General features: G+C 36.1%; 2 protein-coding genes across 2 annotated transcripts in view; both read right to left on the bottom strand.

Annotated features, from left to right (window-relative positions):
• Nucleotides 1-3,969: 3,969 nt before the first annotated feature.
• On the bottom strand, nucleotides 3,970-4,362 carry LOC147842992 (histone H4). The gene has a single exon (XM_087260582.1). It carries the CDS (start codon nucleotides 4,325-4,327, stop codon nucleotides 4,016-4,018), a length of 312 nt encoding a protein of 103 aa, XP_087116708.1. The 5' UTR covers nucleotides 4,328-4,362; the 3' UTR covers nucleotides 3,970-4,015.
• Nucleotides 4,363-5,764: 1,402 nt separating this feature from the next.
• LOC147842993 (cell adhesion molecule CEACAM5-like) overlaps nucleotides 5,765-23,999 on the bottom strand; it is a 53,790-nt gene continuing 35,555 nt past the window's right edge. The window contains exons 7-18 of the mRNA XM_087260110.1: nucleotides 22,877-23,164; nucleotides 13,281-13,571; nucleotides 12,132-12,236; nucleotides 11,945-12,025; nucleotides 11,767-11,817; nucleotides 11,618-11,680; nucleotides 11,458-11,532; nucleotides 11,212-11,289; nucleotides 10,222-10,275; nucleotides 7,550-7,609; nucleotides 6,449-6,511; nucleotides 5,765-6,194 (exon numbers count right to left, since the gene is read on the bottom strand). Coding sequence (XP_087116236.1) covers nucleotides 6,187-6,194; nucleotides 6,449-6,511; nucleotides 7,550-7,609; nucleotides 10,222-10,275; nucleotides 11,212-11,289; nucleotides 11,458-11,532; nucleotides 11,618-11,680; nucleotides 11,767-11,817; nucleotides 11,945-12,025; nucleotides 12,132-12,236; nucleotides 13,281-13,571; nucleotides 22,877-23,164 — 1,217 coding nt within the window. The 3' untranslated portion in view covers nucleotides 5,765-6,186. The remainder of the gene's footprint in view (nucleotides 6,195-6,448; nucleotides 6,512-7,549; nucleotides 7,610-10,221; nucleotides 10,276-11,211; nucleotides 11,290-11,457; nucleotides 11,533-11,617; nucleotides 11,681-11,766; nucleotides 11,818-11,944; nucleotides 12,026-12,131; nucleotides 12,237-13,280; nucleotides 13,572-22,876; nucleotides 23,165-23,999) is intronic.

Below are 23,999 nucleotides of genomic sequence, written 5' to 3' on the forward strand. Positions count from 1 at the left end.
AGCACTAATTTACAATGGAACAAATGTAAACTGAATATTCAGAAACATCTGTCATTATGAACGTTTAACTAATTAAAGCATCTCTCTCTGTTGGAGCTGCGTTTTTGTCCGCAGTAAACTAAAGCTTTCTCTGCTGATGTTGTTGTGAGAAGCATTGCATTGGTCTGCATGTGGTGAACCACAAGACAACCAACCTCGCTGAAACAGTCATGCATCATTTTCTCATGCATCAGACATACATCATCAGAAGGTGTAAAGCTTTTGAGTTGTTCATGACATTGCAGTGCAGTGACGAATGGTCCATCAGAGGAAGTGAAACTGACAGACGGTGTTTTTAGTTCAGATGGAGAGGTTTATATAGGTGCAGATCTGAACAGAAGGAGTTAAACCTAATCAAATAACAGTTTAGAAGTGGCTTGATGTTGTTATTGTAAACAATGTTGTTTTTCATTCATTAATTTTCCTTCTGCTTAGTCACTTTATTCATCAGGGGTCACCCACAGCAGAATGAACCGCCAACTTATAAAGCACATGTTTTGCACAGTGGATGTCCTTTCAGCCGCATCCTAGCACTTGGAAACACCCATAAACTCATAAAATCATTCACACACATACACTACGGCCAATTAAGTTTATTCAATTCACGTATAGTGCATCTGTTTGGACTGTGGAGGAAAATAAAAGCACGCGGAGGAAACCCACGCCAACTCTGGAAGAACATGCAAACTCCACACAAATGCCAACTGGCCCAGCCGGGACTTCAACCAGCAACCTTCTTGTTGTGAGGCAACAGTGCTAACCATTGAGCCACCGTGCCACCCAATGTTAAATAAAAAGTTACTAATGGGCCTTGGTGAAAGTTTCTCTTCTTCATTCCTAAGACTAAAGGACCCAAGAAGTATCAAACATGTTTTGCTTGGAGATTAATCCTAAATTGCAACAATCACAGAAATGTTTCATTATTAAATGAGGTTAAGTTGGATTTATATTTACACATTTTGACTTTCTCCTTAATAATCCTGGACCAGGCCATATCCTGAGCAGCTGCTGTGGTGGTCATGGAGAAGTGGAAAGCATGAGACTGAGTCTTGTGATGCTCCAGGGACAGATGAGTCTTCTATAAGGTCCAGCTTCCTGCCTCCGGCTCCTAGACTGCAGCTCTGCACAAGACATTTGGCCAGAGGGGAAAAGGTCGTGCCCAACAGAGTCTGGTTTCTCTCAAAGTTTTTTTTCTTGCTGCTGTTGCCACTGGCTTGCATGGTTTGGGACCTGTAGAGCTGCGCATCGATGGATTTGCTTTTCAGTGTTTATACTCTCAGTAGTGACTATTAAACCACACTGAACTGAACTAAACTGAACTGAACTTAAACACTGAAAACTGAACTGACACTGTTTCAATTTACTATGATCTATGTAAAGCTGCTTTGACACAATCTACATTGTAAATTGAATTTAATAATTTATTTATATTAATATAATAAAGTATTCTTTGCAATTTCTAAATAGGGAAATCATATCAGCAGCCAATGATTCTCAAAGTACAACATTTTACAGCCAATTAAATAGTGCTAATGTTGTTTTGAAGTAAAGTCAAATTGGCTTTATTGTCTACATGTGTGGACATACAGAGGAATGAAATGATGTGTCTCACAGGACAACGGTGCTACAAAGAATAATCATAAATACAAACACATCACTGGACATAAGAGTTATTTTAAACTGTCTATGTATAACTAACATATGCTATAAAATACTTAAATCTATACATTTAACGCTGACGCGTCGCCAACACCTCGCAGACGGAAATCCAACATTCAGCACGCTAACCACATTATGTGCCCTTATCTCTAACCAGAAGTGTAACAAGTAAACCATTTCTAAAGTAACTGACTTTTTATACCGCAGCGACAACTCACGCAGGAAGCAAAGCCCACTGTTCACTGCTATCTGCCAGATCTGATATAAACAGCATAGTGCACAGCGGCAAAGCGAAAACCACTGCTGACCTTGAAGAACATTAGTGCACACCTGAATCTACTAAACAAACCTTTAGAGTCCTGCTAAACATAAAATCTAAATAAGCAATCCAAAATCTCAGTACTTAATGTTGCATTTTGCTTAAGAGCCTTCAACTAGCTATTAAAATTCACAAGAATTGCAATTGTTTTTATTATTTATAAGCAAAAAAACTCAAGCATGTGGTTAACTGGTGCAAGCCTGGTGCGTGCAGTCAGGCAATTAAAAGGGTACGCCTTGACCAGGGTTTCAAATTTAAGAGTTTTTAAGACCGTTAAGGATTACATTAAAGACCTACATCACAATATCAAAAACACGCATACACAAAAAGAAAATGCAAAAAAAAAAAATGAAATAAAAATAAGTGGCTAAATAAATGTATTCAAATTGAACATTATTTAAGACAGGTTAGATCCATTATTGAATTACAGGAACACAAACACGTGTGCATGCATACTACATTTTTCAGAGCTGTCCTACTTTGGCCAGAATCCCCTCCTTAATGTTCTTGAGATGATCTGGTTTCTCATTGTCGGCCCTCAAAGCATGTGCTGTATGTGCCACAGGCATATCACCCTGGAGCCCAAGACCGGTTACTCACTGAGGCCCCGTTTCCACTAGTGCGTTTTAGTTTTAAAACAGCGTTTTAGATCAAAAGCGATCCGTGTCCACGCTAGTGTTTTAACTAGCGTTGCTGAACATATCAGGACATTGTCCTGTGGCTGCTGTTGCATCATGTAATGCTTTTTTAGCTAATTGTGCATATATTCAATGTCTATTGAAACACGTATAGCCCTAGATAACACAGCATCATCGTCCTAGTTCTTAACTATCCACCCTTGGCACATAGGCTTTTGCCATCGATCTGTTCAAGTTTTATTTTTCATGGTTATTGAAGTTATCCTCTAAGGGCTTGAGTGTACACATATGTGGAGAGCACAATTTTAGCTCTTAAGTGGTTGTTTAAAATTCTTTGAATTTTTTGTATTTTGTTACAGACAGTGTCATCCAGCAACATTTGCAGCATATGAAATGTCCCAAACACTATTTTAACTGTTGTAAATGGGACAAAATTTTGATTTTACTCTCCGATAGTCAAAAGCAAGTAAAAAGAAAGAAAAAATTCTATGTTAAACAGGCATTAAAAATTGGTAAAAGGGTTTTATGTAAATTTGAATGACGAGTCCACATATATGGACATAATTTTTCTCTGAAAGTACATGATCATATGAAAAGATGATACTTAGATCTTTATTCTAATTAGGTTCCAATTAGCCCAAATAGCAAAGAGAAATAAAAATAAATGCATGTAAAAACACCTTGGGCCTTAAGTCACCGCCTTCTTCGAGCCCTTCTTGGGTGCAGGCTCCGCTGATTCAGGCATGTTCTCTTGTTGAAAATCTGATGAAGTGAATAAGTAACGTGAGTGCACACTAAATATTTATTGTGTTCTTTTGCAGATTTTAGCAAAGCAGCCTTCTCCGATTGGTGCATTGGAACATTAAATCTCTGCCCGCTGATTTCATTGGTCATAAAGGAGACACGCTTGCAACAGATCTACCAATTGTATGCTTTGAAACTGTAGACCCCGCCCAGAGTCACTTTCGCAGAGATAACAGCCGCCCATCGCTTTACTTAAGTAAATTGCTCAGAATAAGTTGTTTTTAAATCATTAAGTCGTTTAACTTATTAGAAAACGAACAAATAACTAGCGTCAATAACTTTTCTAGTAACACACACCTCATTTTATCAAGTTATAGTTTCATAGAAGTAATGTGTCATCTGTTTTACACAATTAACTAGTAAATTAAGCAGATTTACGTAATAATATATGCTAACAACAGAACTTACAAACATGTCCAGATAACACGTAAATAAAAAAAAACTCCATATCATAAAAATATACATAAAGAATAATAGGCAAATCTTAATCACTCTCTTATGACAGTGTGGGTGGCTCTTAAAAGAGCCTTTGGGTTTTAGGATTGGTCCTGGATGTTTAACCACCGAATCCGTACAGAGTGCGTCCCTGTCGTTTCAGCGCGTACACAACATCCATGGCGGTCACGGTCTTCCTCTTGGCGTGCTCGGTGTATGTGACGGCATCACGAATCACATTCTCCAGAAACACTTTGAGCACACCGCGGGTTTCCTCGTAGATCAAACCAGAGATGCGCTTGACTCCACCACGGCGAGCGAGACGACGGATGGCGGGTTTAGTGATACCCTGAATGTTATCGCGCAGAACTTTGCGATGACGCTTGGCGCCTCCCTTTCCCAATCCTTTACCACCTTTGCCTCTTCCTGACATGTTGAGTATCAGTCAAGCCTTCAGTTCAAATGTATAGACTGGAACTGCATTCGAGAGGCTTTACAGTCGCTTAGACGACCTAGTTGAAACACTATAAAGGCGGAGCTACAACGCAACGTCACAGTAAACGCGTCAATCCCCCAGACCTCGTGGGTCTGCTGTAGTTTTCTTTTGGATTTATGCAAATAACCGACACCTCACCAAAAACCCTTTACCAAATAATTTTATAAATGTACTTTACGGGCAATATTAACGGCTTTGCAGTGGATGTGAGTGAGATTAATAGTACATTTTAGGACGCGGATTTCGCTGGTTCTGGCATAATTACAGTTACAGTAAATTTTAAATTATAATGCCAGTTTTTTACTGAACACTGGCTTTATCTGCTGCCTTATGTTATGCATGTCTTGATAACCCCAGATATAGTGTGAGTTCATTGGACACATTTAACCTTTCTTCTTACACAAGAAAATGCTTTACAACGTTAACCCCGCCCATCGACAGTTACCGCTAGAGCCAGCCTGGCAGTCTGCAATCGAACCAACGGTGAGGCGACAGCGCTACCCACTGCGCCGTTTCTAGTTATAAAAAGAAAAGTGGTAATTTTGTTTTAACTGTAAAAAAATGTAATATAATCCTGAATATTTTTTCTATTTTTTTTCTCGAAAATATCACAAATATCACATTATGTATGCAACTGTAAAGTTTATTAAATGTCCTTACATAATTTACTAGAGAACAAAAAAAAAAAATATCTGGGTACACAATGCTGTGATGTATTGATGAGTGGGTCAGATGTGCAGTACAGCCTGTAGATAATATATAGGCCTATGTGTTTAACTGTCTTCTTCAAGATTAAATAAAATAGGGGAAAGCAGCTCTTAATGTTGTCTGGGTGTTCAAAGAGTAAAAAGCAGATCCAGTACACGCACTTAATGCAAAAACTTTTATAAAATAAAAATATGTTATCAACACTTTATTCAATAATTTCGGACTGTTTTATCAATTATGTACATATTCTTACCTTTATATTTGAATAAATTAGCATACTACTTTTATTTTTAATGGGTCGCCACAGTGGAATTAACCGCCAACTATACCAGCATATGTTTTAGGCAGCAGATGCCCTTTCAGCTGCAACCCTGTAATGGGAAGCATCTATATACACACACACACACACACACACACACACACACAAAACGGCCAATTTAGATTACCCAATTCACTTATAGCGCATGTGTTTTGACTGTGGGGGAAACCGGAGTACCAGAAGAAAACCCACACCAACAACTGAGCCACCGTGCCATCCTTTTTAACAAATTTTACAGGATCAAAAATATTGAAAATAGTTAAAATAGCTGAACTGTGTTTGACTCCCAGCATCTATTGGTTAAAATATCTATTTTAACATGGAAAAAGCCATTCAAAATACAGATATTTGTTGGTATGTTTATTTTTCGAATATAAATCTCACACTTCAACTCAAGCAATATAGCATAAATGAAATATATAAAAATATACGAATGTAAAAAGCATTATATATGTCATAACATTATCTTAATCAATATCAATAATCAAATCAATTACAATATTCTTCAGTCTCATTGTCTTTACATGTAAAAACAGGTTGCCATCTACATTATTTGTGCATCGCTAATATAATTAAAGCTATTTGACTTAGATCTAACTTCAAACATAAATGTTCACAAAAAATTCTCAGTAAAACAGGTTATATATGCTTATATAAAATACAGTTTATCTGAATGATTCATGTGCAGAAGCAGTTCACTCAGAGTAATTTCTGAAGCAAAGCGAGCGCTGGTGTTCATCTCTTCTGGCGTCTGTTTTCTTCACTGCATTCACAGACCTTTAAAAACATCATGCAGATGAATGCAGTTAATGCCAATAAAACACAACATGATGATATATAGTTTAAGATCACAATTAACCCTTGATCATCAGAAATAACTGCACATTAAACAGATTTATCATGTAAAACATTGTATTTCTGTTCAAAGAACCAGAACACGTCCACATGATGAGCAAATTATCTGTTTTTTGTGAGTTACTGTTATATTCTGAAGTAAATAATAATTATAATAAAATAACTGATGATCTTACGTGTTTTCTTCTTCTTCTTACTTAAAACTTGAGCATATGTTGCATCACATCCAGCATCAGCGCCTGCTGAGAGCAAACGATAACATTAAAATAATGATCAAATTCTCCACAAACCAGGGGCAAATTTCAAAGAGATCACCATTAAAATCTTATCATATCTTCTTAGTTACACTTAAAAAAAATGCTGCCTTAAACTTTTAAGTTGACATTTACATTTAACTTTTGTAGTTATTTTAACTTACAGTTGGGTCTATAAATATTTGGACATTGACTCAATTCTAACATTTTTGACTCTAAATACACCAACACAGTGGATTTGAAATCAAACGAACATGATGTGCTTCAACTGTTTTAACTGCTGCAGTATGCTCTGATGCAGAAAAGCACATAATGGTTAAAGGGATAGTTCACATGAAAATACTTTTATATATTATAGCATTTATTTTGGTGGTTCATTCCTCTGTGGCGACCCCAGATTAATAAAGGGACTAAGCCGAAATAAAATGAATGAATTACATAATCTATTGTATTTATTATTTAAATTTTAATTTACATAATTTACCATAGGGCAGCACGGTGGCTCAGTGGTTAGCACTGTCGCCTCACAGCAAGAAGGTCCATGGTTTGAGTCCCGGCTGGGTCAGTTGGCATTCCTATGTGGAGTTTGCATGTTCTCCCCATGTTGGCGTGGGTTTCCTCCACAGTCCAAACACATGCGCTATAGGTGAATTGGGTAAATTAAATTGGCCGTTGTGTCTGAGTGTGAATGAGAGTGTAGTTTCAAAAATCTTTTTTTTTTACATTGTCAAATGTGTTTTCGTGTCCCTTTAAAATATGTTTTAACGAATATTGAACCCGATAACATTGTCTTTTATAGTATTTGTCTGTCCTTCTGTGGATGTCAAAGTTACTGGTGTCCTACAATCGTCAAAAACTCCTTTTGTGTTTAAAAGAAAAAAAATTATTTATAAATATTTGGAGCCATTTAAGTGTAAAGAACAACTGTGTAAATGTTTTATTTATTTAAATATTTTTTTGGGGGCAAATTCTCCCTTTTACACTTATGGTTCGACTGTAAAGATAAAAATGAGTTTCTCTCACCTCCATCTGTGTTGAGCTTCAGGTCAGAATATAGTGTGTCTCCAGACTTACTGCTCATCCCTGAACAACACAAGAACAATGAATGAATATAAAACTTTACATCCATAACTGCAGTGAGTATGCAATAACAGACAACAAACTGTTGAAGTATTAGTAAATAATACACACCCAAGGTGATGTTTCTGTTAAATTATTAGAAAATAATGAACATAATGTGCAGTGTTTTTTTTTTATTTTAACAATCCAAAAGACTGGAGTCTGCATTATATCATGTCCATAACTCCCATGATAAACAAGGCACCAGTATTTCGATATATCACAAGAAAATCATCCAAGATTTATCATAACATGTCAATAAAAAAAAAAAACATGCATTTATTTTATTAAAAACACAAGCTGAACGCCCCCCACCCCCCATATTTTGTATTTTGCGTTTAAGTAAGAATTTTGTAGGATTGCAAACGATTGCGACTTTGCGACAGGGAACTGGGGGTGTGGGTAAATATCGATACTTTGTGCCCAAGTATTGATAATGTATCGCAGATGAAAATATCACGATATATCAGCATATCGATATTTTGTTCCACACCTAGTTTGTGACCGTGCACAGGCTGTGCCAGAACATAAAGTATTAGTGCCATGATCCAGACAGGTCATGTCAGACTCTTGAAGGTATGGCGTTGTTGGGATTTTGTTCCCATCCCGTCTCAGTTTGATGCAGTGTCCAATTTTACTAAAGTGGAAAGCTTCTAAGTTTCCCTCAGGGAACCATGGTTTCAGTCGTAACCTGGGTTGTTTTAGAAGTAATTTTGCTGTGTTAAGGCCTGTGTAAACCAGGAGTGCGTTTTAAAACAACGACGTAACTCGTGGCTGAGCTATCGTAGTACGATTCATTGTTTGGAAAAAACGATGTAGTGATGAGTGTTTCCCAAAAATCGCTTGAACCACGTTAGTTATAATGTAAAATCCCCATAATGATGCTCTAAACAGGGTGGAGTAACAACTTCTTAAGAGAAGAACCCCATCATTTCTTTGTGAAAATATATATTGTTTTACACGCACACGCATTTATAAAATCCAATATTAGTTTTGGTAAAACATGCACTCGCTTTCCATATTAATTGAAATATATGTAAATGGCAGATTTAAGACCTGTGTTTCCTTTACAAATATTATTGAGAACATTACTTATTCTATTCTAAAACTTTCTGTCTTTCGTATAAGAAGTAAAACTGAGGTCCTGACTCTCTATGGTCATTACAAATCCCAGGATGTCCATCGAAAAAGAGTAGGGGTTTAACCCCGGCATCCAGGCCAAATCTGCCCACTGGCCTTTGTCCATCATGGCCCCCTAACCCTAATTATCCCCATATCATAATTGGCTTCATCCCCCTGTTTCCTCTCCACCAATTAGCTGGTGTGTGGTGTGCGGTCTGGCACAAAATGGCTGCCGTCGCATCATCTAGGTGGCTGCTGCACACTGGTGGTGGATGAGGATACCATCCCCCCTCCCACCATTGTGTGTAAAGCACTTTGAATGCCCATAAAAGCGCTATATAAAATGTAAGGAATTCTTCTTATTATCATTATTAAAACATAAAATCACTTACAAAAGCTAACAGGTATTCTAATCTCATCAAAATCATATAAATAAATAAATAATGATGATATTTATTAAGAAATTAAATTTAATATTTATTATTTATTAGGAAATTTAATAACATTACACTGCATACAACATTACATACAAGTTTGTAGACGCAGTTTGTGAATGTTCGTTGGAACGATGGATTTGTAAAACGCCAAATCAACGAACTTTATTTGTACTGGCGGAACTTGCAATCTTATTTGGCCAACTATGGTTTTCGGAAATGCACCCCAGGATGGTTAACATGATTGAATATCACTCGAGTTTCATAACTCATGACTAAACACAAAGTGCACAAAAACAATTCAGTAGACACACAGCCATAGCGGTTGAGATGAAACAGAAAAAGAAAACGTGACAAATACACAAGGAAAAAGCTTGAGGGTCACATATTCTGTGCAGAAAAAGTATGTCAAAAGTAGTGCAGTGCCAGATTGTGTATCAGGGTTTTTCTGTTTTCATTAAGTGGCATCTAATGTCAGCGAGTGATTTTGCACAATTAGTCCACTCATTGGCATTAAAAATAACTTGGATATGAATCTTGAAGGAGTGGCATGGTGGCTCAGTGGTTAGCACTGTCACCTCACAACAAGAAGGTTGTTGGTTGGAGCCCTGGCTGGGCCAGTCTGCATTTCTGTGTGGAGTTTGCATGTTCTCCCTTTGTTGGCGTTGATTTCCTCCGGGTGCTCCAGTTTTACCCCACAGTCCAAACACATGTGCTATATTGTAGGTGAATTGCTAAATTGGCCGTAGTGTATGTGTGTGAATCCAAGAGTGTATGGGTGTTTCACAGTACTGGGTTGTAGCTGGAAGGGCATCTGCTGTGTAAAACTTATGCTGGAAATGTTGTCAGTACATTCTGCTTAGGCAACCCCAGATTAATAAAGGGACTAAGCCGAAGGAGAATGAATGAATGAATAAATGTTGAAAAAAGTCTTAAAAAACAGTGGAGATTGGAACGAGCGATGCTATACTTTATTTTCACATTATCTGTAACAACATTTCAGAACATCTCTTTATTTACCGCCAAGTTTCTCCCTAGACTTCATTTCAATCAGAACATCAGAAATTCCAGCACCTAAAATGGGAAAACATCAGCTTGTTTATCCGACACTCAGATGTTTGTATGTTTGTTTTAATATCTCTAAAGTAAAATTACAAATGGTCATACTCATTATTTTAAGTAAAAGCATTCAGTTGTGGGTGTAGTGACTGTTCTGATACACTGTTGTGATATGCAGTCAATCTGGGGCCATATACACTTGCAAAATAAAAGACGGTTTTGCAAACAAAAAGCAGCGTTCTACACAATTCATTCATGTTGTCCCAGCACAAACTGAATAACTTAACACTTTTAACAAATTTATGTGGATTGAACATAAAAACATAATTTGTCCCAAATAAGTTTTAAGAATTGTGTAGTTTACACAAGCAAAAAAATAATAATAAAATTGAGTGTAGTATTGAGAAAAAAAAAAATAAATAAATGCAAATCTCCAAAAATTGCAAAGCAAAAATAAATTTTTGATTATTAAATAAAAAATTATTTTGCAAACAAAAATAAAGAACTGTAAAGAGAAAATTAAGTTTAGATAAATAAAAATTAAATTTGTCAATCTCCTTGACGCTCACACCGGCGCTGCGCTGTTTCTCGCTGCCGGTTCACATTGACGCTCTCCACCCCCACCCCACCCCCCCAAACCTCGACCTGCTTGATTTTTGCAGTTCTGTTTTCTTTGTACATTTTATTTATTTATCTAAACCCAATTTTCACTTTGCAGTTATTCCTGTTGTTGGTAAAATATTTTTTTATTTCTCAAAACTGAATTTTGGTGATTTTTGGAGATTTGCATTAATTTATTTCTTTTTTGCTCAATAATATATTTTTTGTTTAAAAACTTTCTTTTATTTTGCAAGTATATATGGCTCCATATTAAAGAGTTCTTTGTGATGAATCAGTGAAGGTGGTGAATCAGTCCAACTGGTGTGTTTAGACACATTTTATAGCGTTTACCTTTGCCTGTGATTTTCTTTTTGTCCTTTTTACTGATCACTGCATAAGTCATATCACTGGGTCCTGCAATATTAATATCTGACACAGAACAGGAAAGCATGCAGACAGTTCATAACATGCTGAAATGAATATACTTCATAAGAAATAAGGCTGTTCATTCCGCTGTGGTGACCCCAGATTAATAAAGGGACTTAGCTGAAAGAAAATGAATGAATGAATGAATGAATAAGAAATAAAAATATTCACTTTTTCTTTTGGGTTTCTTTGCTTTAGTTCCAACTTCTGCGTACATCGTGTTACTTTGCCCTGGCATATTTTCATCTGCAAAAATAATCATAAAAAATACTCCTTTATAAAACATAAATATATACTTGTACTGGTGAATTCCATTCTTTTTTAATTTCACCTTCATTCATGGCTATCTTTTTCTTAAGTGTGACCTCTGAATATGTCACATCTGCCACTGGCTCTAAAACAAACAAGTCAGAGTGTTGTGAATAAATTACATATGATTATTTCTAAATTATCAGCATTCATAAAAGTTTCAGACTCGACCTTCATCTTTATTATTCACTGTGCTCACATCATCATAAATATGGTCAGAACCTGCAGGACAGTAAACAAACATTTATAAGGTAAAAGATGAAAATCTAAGCAATCTTGAATAAAAAAAAGATTTAAAATAATATTGAGGTTTTAGATGGGTTTTGTTAAATGTGTTAATGGAGCTGACCAGACTGCAGAGAGGAGTTTTCTGTCTGAGATCCTCCAGATTGGTTTGGAGCTAAAGTTTGTTGAACGCTACAGTGTGGATCTGCAATAGAAACAATTGTCATGTTTTAGGTATTTAGAGCAATTGCATATAATCTGGTTGGAATTGAATGCATTAAATGCATGTTTTATTAATAATTACTCCACACCTTTTTTCTTCTTGTGTCTCAGCAGCAGAACCAGTAAGATGAGGAGCAGCAAGAAAACAGTCAATCCCACAGAAAAACCAATGACAAGAGGAGAAGAAGATGAAGCTGAAGAGAGAAGATGACAGACCTGTTCATAAAGCACATGCTGTATGATAATATTACAGAGGTAAATAATCTCTCATTATTCCCAGACCTCTGACTGAGATCCAGCTGCAGCGTGCAGTGGCTGGATGGTTTAATGACATTAATTGTAAAAACAAAAACTTACTTAAACATTCGGATATTCCTATGCTTACAAAAACAGCTATTAGCAAAGAGAAGAAACATAAAGACGACACCTTCAACAGAGTTAGAAGAGGACAAAGACAATGTACTAAAATGGGTAAATTTTCTGCTGACCATAAAGAAAAAAATGGTCCAGATGACACTTCTGACCAACTATTACAATCAGAAACTGGTAGAACCCTGGGAGCGTTATCCTTAGAACAATACATTGTTTGCCAATTAGGAGTTATGACTTTGGAGGACAAGAGTCCTGGGAGACTGCCCTAATGCAGTTGAATACTGTTGAATATTGATAGAATAAATGCTTTGCCATGTGTTTCTATGTGTTTCTATGCATAAACAGATATCCACAAATATGTCAAACTTCAGTTATTCTTAAATATATTAAAAAATGAATGTTACTTTGCTGAGTAGTTAATTTGCATTTATTTACTGACTTCTTTATACTGAATGTCCTAGGCCCTTTAATCTCCGTTGAGTAAAGGGTTTTGTTTTGTAATTGTGATTGTTTTATTGTTTTTTTTCACTGGATTAATTTTATTAATAAAAGTATATTTTATTAATTTTATTCACTTAAGTGGACATTGGCTTCATTTGCAGAACCCATCAAGATACCTTGTGTGGTAAATAGTAGAAACCCTCATTAGACTTTGAGACAGTAGGGAATGTATATGTACTGACTATGTATGTATCTTATAGTCAGTGTCACAACATCTACAATAAAATAATTTAACGGGGAAATAAAGTTTATATATGATTATTCAATTGGGTCTATTGTAAAAATGCAAATATTACTAGTATAATGTATTTATATATTTGACTATTTTGAGCAGATTATAACACATAACTTGCTAAAGTACTCACATGTCACATTGAGAGAAACAGCAGAGCTTGATTGTGATGAGTTTGGTCTTCCAGATCTCCATCCTTTACACCAGTACTGACCCTGATCAAACTCAGCAGCTCCTCTGATAGTGAGAGTGTCTCTGTTTACAGTGTAATGATCATCAGACTGTAACTTTACACTGTTGCTGTCTTTATACCACTCATATGTCCAGTCACTGTGATCAGACTCAATCACACATGTCAGATTGACTGTCTCTCCAGTGAATACAGCACTGTCTGGTGTCACAGTCACTGAAGATCTGGGTAAAGCTGAAAGACAAAATACAAAACATCAAGTCACAGCTCTTTTAGTGAAATATCTGTCTTAATGTTTTACAAAACGATGTAAATGTTATCTTTATATTCTATGATCAAATTGTAAGAATCCCTTTACGATCGATTGATCCTCTGTCCTAATATAGCATCACCTTAAAAACTCAAGTGATGTTCATTGCATTTGATATTAAAGATGAAGATTAGCAGCAGTGAATCATTTTATTATTCAGGCTATTGTAGGTTGAGTCAAACCTGCTGAGAAAACCTTTTGTCTTTAATTATTTTTTTAAATAGTTCCCTGTTTGTGTCCTCTAGTATGATTTTTGGTGTGTATGTTAAACCCTTTAGTTCACAAAAGTGAATATGCGCTCTATATTGACACTAAGAAGAAGAAACTGTTATCTGTATATAAAGTCATTATTTTAGTTTTATGTGTGTGCAAATGTATTCTTGTAGCTTGATAATATTGGGATGTTATTTTGGTATTTTTCTGGACATTGAACGAGTTGTGTCACTTATTGGGCTCTATTTTGACGGTCCATGCGCAGAGCGCAAAACGCAGGGCGCAAACGCTTTCAGGGCGTGTCAGAACGCATTTTTGCTAATTTACGGACGGGAAAATCCGCTTTGCATCATACCGCATGGTCTAAAAGGGTTGAGTTTATTTTCTTAATGAGTTATAGGTGTGTTTTGATAATTACCTTTAAGAACCAGCTGCGTCGCGCCAAGAGCGCATTCGCTATTTACAGGACGTAAAGTAAGTCTAAGTGGAAAAAATGAGCATTTCACAAGCAAACAGTTAATAGTTAACCGTTTTTTAACAGAAAACTGTTAAACAAAGCATCTACTGCGTGAGAATGAAAGATAATGGATCACTTACACTTTCGCTCTTGGATAGGTAAACCTTTACGACAGACACCAATTAGTCTATAAATAAATACCTTTGTTTGTTAAGCGCAAATATTCGTTTCAAAACTATTTCTAAATTCAGTTCTAATTTCCAGCAAACGAATAAATGAACAACAATAACAAAATGTGATCAAAATCCTGAGTTATATCCTAAAACACATGCTGTGCCCCATATGGTCTAAAACCTGACAGGTGGGCAAATCTAAGCTTGTTTTTAATAAAACAAATATAAATATGGATATAATAAATAATAATGCTAATAATAATAACATTATACAAAAGCAAATCGTTATGAATGAACTGAAAAAGCCTCCCGAGATGAAGACGACATAAAAGCAGTGTTTTTTTATATTTATGTAGGCTAGAAAATAATATGTTTTGTAATATTTTAATCCTTTATATTTATATCCTATATATATTCTTATTATATCCTATATATATATCCTTAATATTAACATTTTTTCATATGTAAAGATATTTGCCTATTGCTCTCTTGTGCATATTAAGCAGTGCGTAAGCGAGGCGCAACTCTGCGCTGGAGTTTAGACCGGGTTTGTTTTGGTCTAATGAAAAATCTGTTATAGTTTTTCAAAATAGCCACATGTCAGCAGTGCGCCTCAGAACGCCTTTCTTTTTAGACCAGAACACCTATGGGCGCGCATATGAGCGCTAATGCATATGCTATTTAAACAGCGTAGCGCAATGCCTCAAAACCACTCTTGCGCCAAGCTGAAACTATCAAAAGACTATTGCACCACGCCTTGCGCCACACTGCGCCGGGTGTATGATAGGGCCCATAGTCTATGGAGGATGAGGGAGCTCTCCGATTTAAAGCATCTTAATTTGTTTTTTGATGAATGAAGGTTTTAGGGGATTGTAACATCATGAGGGTTAGTAATTAATAGCAAATTTTCAAATCGTGGGTAAGTGATCACTAGTCTGACATCTCATATAATTTTCCAGGTCCAAGCGCTCTATCAAACTACACTGAAAAGATCAACACATGTAACTAATAAACTCTCACAGTGTTGTAATACTATTGAATATCTTGATTGTAATGTTTAAACATGGCCAATATCAGATGGCCAGATTAACAGTATAAATTAATATATTGTGTCTGTTCCTGTACCCTTCCCTAGTTTGGTGCCATCAGACGATGCTCTCTTGGAGGTCTACTGACAATTCCTTTGACTTCATGGCTTGGTTTCTGCTCTGAAATGCACCTTATATAGAGCTTTATCCAGACGGGTGTGTGCCTTTTTTTAAATTGTGTCCATCAGCTGCATTTATCACAGCTGGACTCCAGACACATGTAGAAATATCTCAAGGATGATCAGTGAAAAAAAGTAATAATTTTGTTGAATGAAACTGTAAGGATTGTAAGAATCAGCTCTTTGGTTTAAATCATGCTTAAACTTTGGGGATTTGAATCAAAGATTCGAACATGATTCACATAGAATTATTTAAAGCTTACACTTAACTTAAGTATTTGTCCAGCAAATAGAACGTTTAATGTAAAGCAATTCTGTATTATATTATTACGTGGCCAACAATAACAATATAAAAACAGTATCTAATTATTTAATGAGCAAGGTAGCAGTATCTGAAGCTGAGGCATTAACTTATAAAGCACACAACACACCAACACGGATCCTAAAACGAAACAAAAGTTTATTGCTACTCTATAACACAAAGTACTAATCTACGTAAAACAAACAAATGCACATACATACACACGCACAAGCAGTTTGAGGAGAGTTTTGACTGAGTGGATTTAACTTCTAGCCTTTGCTAAGTTCTTAGCATTGCAACCTGAGAGAAACCATAAAAGCAGAGAATTTCGCTATTCTTTACTACTTAAACATAATTCACACCAGATTCAGTAATGGATAGAAACCTTGTTTTTGCTACTTGTGTTCTGATGGAATTTTGGTTTCCTTGACTGGTCCAAAGGGAAATCCCGGCGAAGCTGATTGGTCAGCGTAGCAACTTCATTGACGTGCTGGAATTCCCTCGACGGTGAAGAGTTGTTTCCTTACTTTCAGGGAAGCTTGAAGTCGGTTGCTAGGGATACGGATGTTGGACAAGTCGGCGTTCGAAGTCTTTCCTGGGTTCCTGTAGTTATGATGAGTTTCAGAGTTTGGATGTGTTGACCCGATGGCTTGTTGTTGCACAAGCAGATCGGGGGTCAAGCCGGCAGCAAGTAAAGGTCGTGGTCTGCTCCGTGATGTAACGAGGCTTCCGGCGAGGCGATGTAACGGCCACGGCACGAGAAGAGCGACGCCCGGGCAGCGACGGCGGTGACGACTGGCAAAGATGACCGGCAAAAGACGACGTTGAAATTCCTTTGTTCAAAGTTTTATAGGCTTTGGTAGAGGCTGGGTCTACACAATACTTGTCCAATCAGATAAGGTGTGGGGTGGAGTCACACCCACAATTCCGCCCTCTAGGAGGCTGGGTTGACACCTGGTGTGGGTGCTGCTTTGATAGCATAGTGATTAAAATAAAGTCCCATAACATGGACACTTTTCATAGTATGGTTTCTTCATATAAACCAATGCATTTGAAATGTTTCTAGCTTTCAATCAATACCAAGTATTTCACAAACATTCTGTAGATTTCATTTGTCACTGAGGGCTATTACTCAATAACTATCCATAACAGTTTTATACACATGGAACATGTACACACAACAACCTACAGAAACATAAAGCAAACGTACATTACTCAAATAAACTGTTTTACTTAAATGTCCATTGAACTTTGGAAGCGTTTCTGATCGCTTCTGTGTCTGCCTGAAAATGTGTATTCCTTGCAGACGCCAAAGGACACGCGAACCAAAAGGTACTTCTCAAAAACCGGTTTGGTGGGTTTTTGATTGTAGAGCCTCTTATTGTTTTAAGGTGTAAAGTTAATTAACACGCAACTGTGATGTTGACTGGCTAGTCATCCTGTGGATTGCCTTTTGCTGGGTGCCTGAGGATTGCTTTGAAAATGAAATCAAAGCTTAGACATGTAGGCACCAACCAATCTTTTAAGGATAACATGGTCTGTGGCTTGTTCGGTTCTAAAACCATCTGTTGACTCACTACCTGATGTCTTTCCATAATATCAACCCTTGAACAAGGCGAGACCACAAGATTTTTCAGTCACTAAAATAGTAAACTTTTTGATCCAAGAAGAAGATCAGGAAACCAATTGTTTTATTTATGTCGCCCTGAGCCCCCTTCCTGACCTTTACCTTCTCCATCAGAGCAGATCACTCATGTTTCCACACAAAATGTCCAAGGTTTGAATATGATGTATCTTGTAACACGATATTCATGTTTGGTATCATTTTTAATGTCTCTGTGTGATTGATAAAGTGGTCTTAGTTTTGCTGTAATATTGCACAATTTTACTTGTATCTGTTAATATGGTTTTCGGCTTTGATAAAATCTTTGCCAGATGCTCCACTCCACAGCAAATAATTCACACCTCAAACTGAATACAAGGCAATGGTCTTTGTGAGGCTTTTATTGTCTTGAATTCATGGCTGTTTGTTCTGAATTGACTATTTAAGGGAAAGGTGCAAAGGTGTAGCCAGGATGCCCCATTGCAGTGTATAAGCTTCTGAGCTTTTGCATCAAGACTTACATGCTGCAACATACTTTATACATTTATAACTCTTGGATTTAGAATTGATGTTTTACACTTCTGAATTGGCTTTTTATTCTTTGATTCAGTAATTAGCATGATGCACTTTCATCTGGAAAATGAAGAGTTAGGTTTTGATTTATTCTGAATTCTCCTGAAATTCATTGTACCCAGTAGATTAAGTGGAGTCTGCACTTTCGTTATGTTTGTGACATGATTATACTCGATTAGATTAGATTTTTAAGATTCGACTACACAGAGCAGTGTGGCACGACAGCATGAAGATCTTTTAATAATTTAATCACTGATATTAGCAAGTTGTATTGAAATTACTAAATCGACTATTCTTTTAGGATGAGTAAACAGTTAGCAATCAGACTATTTGAGTACTAGTTAACCTTATGTCCTCTGACTAACTTCATAGTGTAAAGATAATGTCCGTGACAAGAAACAGAATCCCGGGGCATGAAACTCTGAGGGAAGATTGGTCCCTAATGAACGTACACTGTAACAAATGGCTGTAAAAATTACAGCATTTTTTTACAGCAGCTGACTGGTTTTCTAATAATACAGCATTTTACTGTAAAATATGTGATTTCTGCGGTCATGTGACAGTTAACCAAAGAATACAGGAAACTGCTGTAAATTTCAAATCTTCTGAGGCATTATGGGATATTTAACGGTCAAGGAAGGCAAGAGGAAGAGTTATTCACGTCTGTGGTAAGTGTATTCTTTCTTTTTTATTGAATTTGTTTCCATATATATATATATATATATATATATATATATATATATATATATATATATATATATATATATATATATATATATATATATATATATATATATATATATATATGTATGTGTATGTATGTATATGTATTTATGTGTGTGTTTTTTTCCGGTTTTATTACTGAGGCGTACCGTGGTCCGTGAGCAAATTTACCGCTAAAGCACGTAGCTGTTTGCTGTGAGGTATGATTTCAGAATGGATTCCAGAATGCGTCACGCATGGATGTCAATCTCCGGGTGAGTTTTCATGCTTGTTTATATTTGGCGCGTTTTGATTGCCGTTCACTCCGAAGTTATAATAACTGAGATTTTACAGTATGACATGGAAAGCGTTTTCGTGCAGACAAGCTACAATCATTTAGGATTAGCGCTATCATAAATTGCACAGCGAGAGTTGGGTTTAGAAAATGAGCGAGTGTATATTTCTGTTGCTTAGAGCGCTCGCACGCGTTACCAGAACTGATTATGCATGAGGCTGAACAATAAATAAAGTACTGAACTGTCACGTTGAATGTTGCACTTGCATTGTAAGGATCTCTACATTGCTTTCTCATCTAAAGACACATGTAATAGAGGGGAGAGTTTTTAGAGGTTGGCCTCCATTGTATTCTTTTTTAAAGCTATGTCACTGTAAAAATGTTAATGTTTTTATCTCTTTAATTTAGGTGTGCCACGCAGCTGACATTTATGCAACAAACACTATACCTGGAAGCCCACGACTAATTGTTCTTAGTATGTGTACATGAAATATGCACTCTACATTGATAATTTTCCAATGTAACAACTTTAACAGGTATTTTTGTAGGATGGTTAAGCTGTTTTAATATGTTCCTTTTGGTTTCTTACTCTAAGGCTGTTTATTAAATTGTGTCCTATTTTGAAGTTATGTATTTTGTAAGGTTTTGTTGGCTAACATGATTTACATTTCAGTGTGAGTATATGTTTAGTTATACTGTTTAATTATATATAATTCATTATTATGTATAATTTAAATATACTGTTTAATTCCTTATTGTTTTAATATTTCATTAAATTTGCTTTAAAATTATTTAATTGACTTAATTGGGCATCATGGTGGCACAGTTGATAGCATGATCACCTTACAGCAATAAAGTCGCTGGTTCGAGCCCCGGCTGGGTCAGTTGGCATTTCTGTGTCTGAGTTTGCATGTTCTCCCCGTGTTGGCTTGGGTTTCCTCTGGGTGCTCCAGTTTCCCCCACAGTCCAAAGAATTGGGTACACAAAATTGTCCATAATGTATGTGTGTGTATGAGAGTGTTTTCCAGTGTTGGGTTGCAGCTGAAAGGGTATGTGCTGCATAAAACATATGCTGGATAAGTTGGTCGTTCATTCCACTGTGGCGACCCCTGATTAACAAAATGACTAAGCTAAAAAGAAAATGAATGAGTGAATGAGTGATTTAGTAAACTGTACTAAATTTTCTGTTAAATTGTTCTGTGTAAAAAATAACTATTGCCATATCTGGAATTGATTGTTTTAGGAGACTCTTTGTCTAATGGGCAGTGGATGCTTACAGTTGGGGATGTTGTGTGAGGGCATTCAGCGCAGCTTCTGGCCTGGCAGTTCTGTTTGCATCATATTATACCAGAAAGAGGCTGAGTTCATTCAGAGGTAATTGTTGAATTCTATATCTGCGTTTTATGGTATGTACATGTGTTTCTCAGATTCTCTAAAATTTGTTAATAATCTTTTAAGTACGCACATGTTTGTCAACTCAAGATATGAAATAGAGCTTTTTTTTCTTTTAGGAGCAAATGATTTAGATGTTACCCTGTTTAACACTGGCTGGATAATGGGCCCTTACCCATTTAAAGTGGGTATTTTAGATAATAATATTTACAACTTTTAACAAGTAAGGTTCTGAGGACTGGTGTTGAGAAATCCTTATATGATATAAGATACACTTACTAAAACATTACTGCCTTACTCAAAAGCAAAAACCTCATTTTTTAAATCTGAATGACACATTTACTGTTTTATAAATCTTCAGGCACTTCGTAAGTACCAATCCAGGACTTTTAAGTGAAAGGAGCCATCCAAAAAAACAGGACAGCTGGTTTAGAAGAAATGGGCTGATGTGAACCTTCATGGCACTACTCTTCTCTCTAAATTGATGGACTTTCAGTGGAATTTGTGAAATGTAAGACACACACAAACACACACCAAGATTGTTTTCCCTTTTCTTTTATAACTTCATTGTAATCATTCTGCCTCTCACTGTATCTGTCATCTCTTCGTCTGTCTGTATCTGTCATTTGTCTGTCTGTATCTGTCATCTGTCTGTCTGTATTTGTCATCTCTCCATCTGTCTGTGTCTGTCTGTCTGTATTTCTCATTTCTCCATCTGTCTGTGTCTGTATCTGTCATCTGTCTGTCTGTCTGTATTTGTCATCTCTCCATCTGTCTGTGTCTGTCTGTCTGTATTTGTCATTTCTCCATCTGTCTGTGTCTGTATCTGTCATCTGTCTGTCTGTCTGGATTTATCATCTCCATCTGTCTGTGTCTGTCATCTCTCAATCTGTCTGTATTTGTCATCTCTCCATCTGTCTGTGTCTGTATCTGTCTATCTGACTGACTGGATCTATCATCTCCATCTGTCTGTGTCTGTATCTGTCATCTCTCCATCTGTCTGTATCTGTCATTTCTCCATCTGTCTGTATCTGTCATTTCTCCATCTGTCTGTGTCTGTCATCTCTTCATCTGTCTGTGTCATATCTGTCATCTCTCCACCTGTCTGTGTGTGTCATCTTTCCATCTGTCTGTGTCTCTCATCTCTCCCTCTGTCTATATTTGCCATCTCTCTGTCTGTTTATTGTGTTGTACTTTACTAATATGTTTTTCTCTTTGTTTTTAAGAACTCTTTTGGAGCATCCAGTAATCAAGTAGTACCTGGAGCTGATTTGTTGTACACCTCTATGGACTTACTTAGGACCTTGGGACCAACAAATGTTAAATGTATGTTTTAAAAAACATTGACCTTCAAGCTAACGTGAGATTTTTCATAAAAAAATAAATAAAAATAATAGATGATTAAATTGTTTTAAACAACACTATGTGCACTTAAATTGTTTAGAGCTAAAGGAGTTAATATTTTACAAAACAACACTTTAAATTTTACATTTTAAATTCTTACAATTTACACAGACATTCCAGTATTTTACTGTATAAAAATACAGTAGCTGTAAAAAATACAGCAAATAACAAATACAGTTCCTTGTAGATTTTACAGTAAACAGCTTGCAGCAGGTTTGCCAGCCAGTTACTGTGTTTTTTACAATAGCAGTGCTTTAATTTCATTTACAGCATCTTGCTGTAATTTTTACCCTGCTGCCAGCTGTTTACTGTAAAATCTACAGGGAATTTTTAACAGTGTATAACAGGAGAGTATGGAATCAGATATAGATCAAAACTCTAAATTTTTTATTCATAAAGAATGAATGTGATCCATTTTCACAATTAGAAAAACAGTCTAAATTTTACGATCACTTACGTTTGAAGTCAGATTAAAATTCAGAGCAGAAAAACAAATATGAATAAATTATAATAAATAACACGATTATTTTTTAGAAACACTAGAAAAGGCTTACATGCATTTAATCTTCGACCATGCTGTTAGTTTCGTCATTAGGCTAATAGATGGACTTCTATAAAATATTGTATAAACCTCCAGAATATAGATAAGTGAATCCCTTCAATTATCTGATAATAACAGATGTGTCTGACCCAGAAGAGTTTAATATAAGTGTTGTGTCACAAATGTTGATTCTAGATGAGCACTGAACAGACCTGAATATAAATAACTTAGTCAGTGAATCTGCAGCATCACCATACAACATCTAGATCATGTTCATCATTTAAAGTTGCAAGTATTCATAGTATACTGTATTTATATATTTGACTATTTTGAGCAGATTATAACACATTACTTGCTGAAGTACTCACGTGTCACATTGAGAGAAACAGCAGAGCTTGATTGTGATGAGTTTGGTCTTCCAGATCTCCATCCTTTACACCAGTACTGAGCCTGATCAGACTCAGCAGCTCCTCTGATAGTGAGAGTGTCTCCGTTTACAGTGTAATGATCAGACGACTGTAACTTTACACTGTTTGTATCTTTATACCACTCATATGTCCAGCCACTGTAAGTCATAATTGCACATGTCAGATTGACTGTCTCTCCAGTGAATACAGCACTGTCTGATCTCACAGTCACTGTAGGTCTGGGTAAATCTGAGAAGACAAAAGACAAAACATCAAGACACTTAAACAACTTTTTTTGTGATGATTATATCTGTCATAAAGTTTCACAAAACTGTATACATGTTATCTTTATATTCTGTGATTAAATTGTAAGAATCCCTTAAATATTTTTTGATCCTCCATCATCCTAAAAACTCAAGCGATGTTCATTACATTAGATATTTAAGGTGAAGATCAGCAGCAGTGAATCATTATTATATGAAGAGTCTTTTAGGTTGAGTCAAACCTGCTAACGAGCAAAAAACCTTAAGTCTTTATTGATTCATTGCATTTGTAAGGTTTGATGTTCTTGCACTGCTATTCTGAACCAAATTGAAAACAAAAAGCAGCTAAAGGATGGCGTGTTTAAATTAATTATCTGACTTAATTATAATTAACCTGACTTCATTAAAGTTATTAGAAAGAAGTTGAGAAAGAATCTCAACGCTTTAAAGCAGGCAGAGTTGTTTATTAAGTCAAACAAACTAGCATACTGTATAGAGAAACGTAACTGTAACATATGCACTGCTGAGCAACAAAGACAGTAAAACTGCCTTTGATAGCATATAAGACTACACACCGGCGTGCTGGAGATGCAGAGTAAAAGCCGTTCTCCCAGTTGAACAGTTATCTTTCCTTCTTATACCCTGAGCAAAACATTGCCAAACATGAGTGAACACCAAACCTTCAAAACCAGCTGATCATGAAAACAAAAAGGAAATCAACTGGGGGAGAAGTACATTAACATCCTCTCCTCAGGCCATGACTGGAATGACACCAAACATGATAAAGTTAAATGAAGGAAGATCCCGAGCAGATAAATTGT

The sequence above is a fragment of the Danio rerio genome, chromosome 7 (assembly GCF_052040795.2).
Source record: "Danio rerio strain M-AB ecotype USA chromosome 7, GRCz13ab, whole genome shotgun sequence".
Lineage (NCBI taxonomy): Eukaryota > Metazoa > Chordata > Actinopteri > Cypriniformes > Danionidae > Danio > Danio rerio.

Coding starts and splice junctions, on each gene's coding strand:
- LOC147842992 (XM_087260582.1), bottom strand. CDS start 4,327: ATGTCAGGAAGAGGCAAAGGTGGTAAAGGATTGGGAAAGGGAGGCGCC.